Source organism: Plectropomus leopardus, unplaced genomic scaffold, assembly GCF_008729295.1.
Source record: "Plectropomus leopardus isolate mb unplaced genomic scaffold, YSFRI_Pleo_2.0 unplaced_scaffold23786, whole genome shotgun sequence".
NCBI lineage: Eukaryota > Metazoa > Chordata > Actinopteri > Perciformes > Serranidae > Plectropomus > Plectropomus leopardus.
This window is the reverse complement of record NW_024625809.1, coordinates 1-4507: the sequence shown is the minus strand read 5'-3', so window position 1 is coordinate 4507 and position 4507 is coordinate 1. Positions and strand designations below refer to the sequence as shown.

Genomic DNA, 4507 nt, shown 5'->3' with positions numbered 1-4507 from the left:
TAATTTGAATTTTTGTTTGGCTAATGAGATGTTAGAAAATGATTTTTAAAAAAAATACCAATCACAATTTCCTATTGCCTGAGGTTGCATCATACTTTTCAGACTAACAACCCCCCCCCCAAAAAAATCAATTGACTTTAATTTAGGACACTGACAAGCTGCTGATTTTTACATTTGAAACCATGAGATATTAGGATTTTTTTCTTGAATTCTTTTTTTTTTTTTTTTTTTAAATTAAATGATTCCTTGATTATTGACAAAGATTTTTTGTCAATAATCCAAACATGTTCAGTTTGCTATCACAGATGACTAATAATAACAGCAAATATTTACCAGCAAAAATGTGCTGCTTTTTATTTGAGTTACTTTCTTTGCTTTAAAAATGACAAGAATTGGTAGATTGCTAAAGTAGTTGCTGATTGATTTTCTGTCTAATCTATGGATCTGTCTAATCAGTTTATCATCTAATCATTTTGCTCTAAAAGCAATTAGCAATGATTTTTGAAAATTACCATTTCAGTTTGACTTCTCATTGGCAAAATGCACAATGCACTGAACTCTGACTAGACCTTATCGTCTTTACCTAAACAGATTTATCAAGTGATTGGATATGGATATTGTGAGAGTCGCCTTGTTTTGTTTTTAGAAGCAGCATGGGCAGTCTCTTTTCCCTCTACTTGATATGAAAGAATAATGTCATAGGGGTCCGCTTAATCATTTAGCATGATTCTCAATCTTGTAAACTGAATGCTCAAATAGTCTTCTTTATGTATCCATTTTTCATGCAACTCTCCTTACATGTCATTTTTATTTCTGTTCTTAGGTAGAGCTAGCACTTTGGGATACAGCAGGTCAGGAGGACTACGACAGACTGAGGCCTCTCTCCTATCCCGATACTGATGTTATTCTCATGTGCTTCTCTGTGGACAGCCCCGACAGTTTAGGTATTGTCTTTGCGACAGTCACACCACTATGTATCAAACACTTTGTGGTTGTGAAATTAACATATATATGTTTGCATTTTTCCCCTCTACCCACTTTAGAGAATATTCCAGAAAAGTGGACACCTGAAGTGAAACACTTCTGTCCAAATGTCCCCATCATCTTGGTGGGCAACAAAAAAGATCTACGCAATGATGAGCACACCAGACGAGAGCTTGCCAAAATGAAACAGGTGAGTTCTTTTTGCTCTCAGTGTGCAGGTATGTGAGCATTTGTTACAGGGGTTCCACTCTAGAGAGTTATTTTTTTTAATCAGCATTTAAAATAGATAATCTAACTTTTTTACCTGATCCAAAACATATTGAAGGACATATTTGGGTAATATAATCCCCAATAAGTAATTGAAGTCAGTTTTTTTCTTCAATTTTGGTTATTGTAAAATTGGTCCTAAATATTACTTCAGGTGGCATTAAAAAAAACAGTCTTAAATCTGATTTGCCTAAAGCTGTAGAAACTGTGTTGGTATAAATGTCAAAATGTAAACCCTTTCTCTGTCATGTGCCTCCAGGAGCCAGTTAAACTTGAGGATGGCAAAGAGATGTCAAACCACATCAGTGCCTATGGCTACCAAGAGTGCTCTGCCAAAACCAAAGATGGCGTGAGGGAAGTCTTTGAGATGGCAACTAGGGCAGCATTGCAGGCCAAGAAACGTGGCAAGAAGTCCACCTGCCTTCTGTTATAGGCTCCAGGACACGAAGGAGCTGCCGTTAAGCACAGACGCAGAGGGCAGCTTCCATTGAGATTTGACATGGGGGAGAAAATTGCACAGGGCCCAGATAAGTTTTGCGGATGCTCAATTTCATATCACCCAGTTATCCTCAGCAACCTAAAGCAGATCTTAAATGATTTGATAAGCTTCTACTCTTTGGTCCTTGGTCTGTTCATTAGGTTAAATTTCATTTTGCTTGCATCTATCAAACCTTTTCAGATCTAGAAGTCTGCAGGGCAGATGGTGGGAGGTGATTTGAACTTGAGTAGATGTAAACAGGGTTGAAATGTGCCATGATGGGAATAAAGAGAGAAAAGGTCCTCACCAGGCCAAAGACAATGGGGTCATGTGAGAGAAAGGCAGAAAAAAAGACAGAAATATAAAACAAATAAATAAAAAAAAGGTTTGAATTAGGACCATGTCCAAGTGGATTTTACACAGTAACGCCTACATGTAGTGCCTTGAGAGCAGCGGTGAAGAAGAGAAAGTTGTGGGGTAGGGATTCATAACTTAGATGGGGTATTATTTTGTCATTTGTAGTGTCCACACATCACATTTGTGAATGCTTTCTCCCTGTCATTGGCTTTGCTCCTTCAGGCCCATTTTCTGACTCAGGCGCTATGCAGGGGTATGCCTAAACTAGATTGTATGAGATATTTTTCCCATACTGAATTACTTACCTGTACTTTAGAGAGAGAGAGAGAGAGAGAGAGAGAGAGAGTGTGTGTTTGTGTGTGTGTGTGTGTGTGTGTGTGTGTGTGAGTGCGCACGCAACTGTATGGTGGTTTGTTTTCTCCAGTGCAGGTCTGCATGCAGTGAATGTGTGTATATTTGTGAGGGTGTGTATTAACATATGTGTCTATGTACTGTATGCATGGGAAGGCCTTCTGCGTCACTGACTTAACCCCTTGTTTCCATGCCAAAGTTACCCCTGATGGCCACATTTTCTGGCTCAGATGGGTAATGGAATTAACAGCTACTCAGAGTGACATAGAAACTTTCACTTTACTGGAAGACATTGTACTATACATAGAGGCACAATCAGGTTAAACATATTCTGAGTTTTAGGACCTTTTTTTGTGTGTGTACCAGAGATTCATTTGATTGTGTTAATTAGTGGGTCAAATCATGAGTGGTATAGTTGATAAGTTGAATATTCTTTCAGATAGACGATAGGCTTATCTTATTACTATAATGTCCATTATGTACTGTATGTCTTACAAGGCTTTGTAAGGACATGTTATTATGTATTTCAACTTTGCCTTTTACTCAGCTCTTCCCATCCCTCCTTTAATGTCATTATTGTATAATAACTTTTTATCGTTGATGTCTCTAATTTTTTAGTATATTTTAATCATTTTACTTAATCCTGCTGTTATGATCAGCTTATGTCAGTTATATGAGAAATTGTAACCATAGTTTTTTTTTTTTGTTTTTTTTTAGTTAACTGAAGGTAAAGCTTGGGGTGCACAGCTGGATGTTTTTGGGGTTTGGGCTTTTTTTTCTTTCTTTTTTATTTGTACTGTGACATATTAGGTTTCTGGATTTTCTTTTGCTTTAAATAAAGCTGATATTAGGGTTTTCTGTTGTAAGGTATTTATGTGTTCTTTCGATTTATTCATCAGTAATTGCAACAATTTTCCCTACATTTCTGGTATTAATTTCCTTTTTCATTTTCTCGAATAAAAGAAAAACCTAAGCCCTCAAGGTATCTTACTCTATGATTTTACATCTGATATGAAGATATCTACATAAACACATCTTGTTTTTTTTTTATTAACAAGCATACATACATATATACAATCATATATACATGCCAGGGGTACATGTAAACAGAGAAGAAATTAAAGAAAAAAATATACATGTAAAATTTTTCATGTATTTATCATATTTACTGCCTTTTTAAGGCCTCTTAATGTGGTGTCATATTGTTTGAGTTCTTGTAAGAAAAGTTCAAAGTCTAGTTTGGAGACCCCCATCTCTACTTGTGTATGTGAAATTTTCCCAGTAGTTAAAGCAATTGTACAAAATAATTAATGTCTTTCTCCACCTCATGGTTTTCACAACACCTGAAAATGTTTTTGTCTTGCAATTGAATTGTTTGTCCGGTTTTCCTTCTTATATAAAGTTGAACATCCACCTAAAATATTCTGGTATACATACAGTTATAAAAGCATCACTGACAGTTTCTAATTCTAATTTACAGGAGGTGCAAGAATACTCAATAATGAACCTAAATCTCCAATGTTTTTTTCTTTTCTTTCTTTTTTCTGGATATCTTTGATGCAAGATTTTTACAGGAAACCTCTTAACATTATGTAAGACCAAATTTGTGCCCAACTAAGCAAACTTTCTGCCAGTTGCCATAAAGTGAAATGAGTAATCTTACTGGCAGCAGAGTTGTATGTAGTTCCTAATTTGTCTATTTGAGCATTTATTCTCTGTAACATTGACTTCTACTATGAATATACGTACCACTATTAGAAATATTGATGATTTAATCATAAATTACTGAACCTCTCAGAAGCTGTAGCAGCACCCTTAACCATTCCACACTCACGCTAAGAAATAGCTTTGCAAAAACAACAACAAAAAACAAACATTATAGACCCTAGAATATGTTAACAAAATGCATTATTTTATTAAGAAAAAAAATTATCTCAGTATAATGCATTGTAAAAAGTGCAAAATTCAATTTAATACAATAGAAATCTGAAAATAAATCGGGACTTTATACAGTAAACATATAAAAAAATAAACAAAATTAAATAGATACAAATTAAAATAAATATAATA

General features: G+C 35.0%; 1 protein-coding gene across 1 annotated transcript; it reads left to right on the top strand.

The window, feature by feature from the left end:
- The first annotated feature begins 827 nt into the window (after nt 1–827).
- Nucleotides 828–3307, top strand: LOC121966262 (rho-related GTP-binding protein RhoA-C-like). Its single transcript, XM_042516371.1, has 3 exons — nt 828–944; nt 1044–1174; nt 1511–3307. Exons 1-3 carry the CDS (start codon nt 911–913, stop codon nt 1682–1684), a joined length of 339 nt encoding a protein of 112 aa, XP_042372305.1. The 5' UTR covers nt 828–910; the 3' UTR covers nt 1685–3307.
- The last annotated feature ends 1200 nt before the right edge of the window (nt 3308–4507 follow it).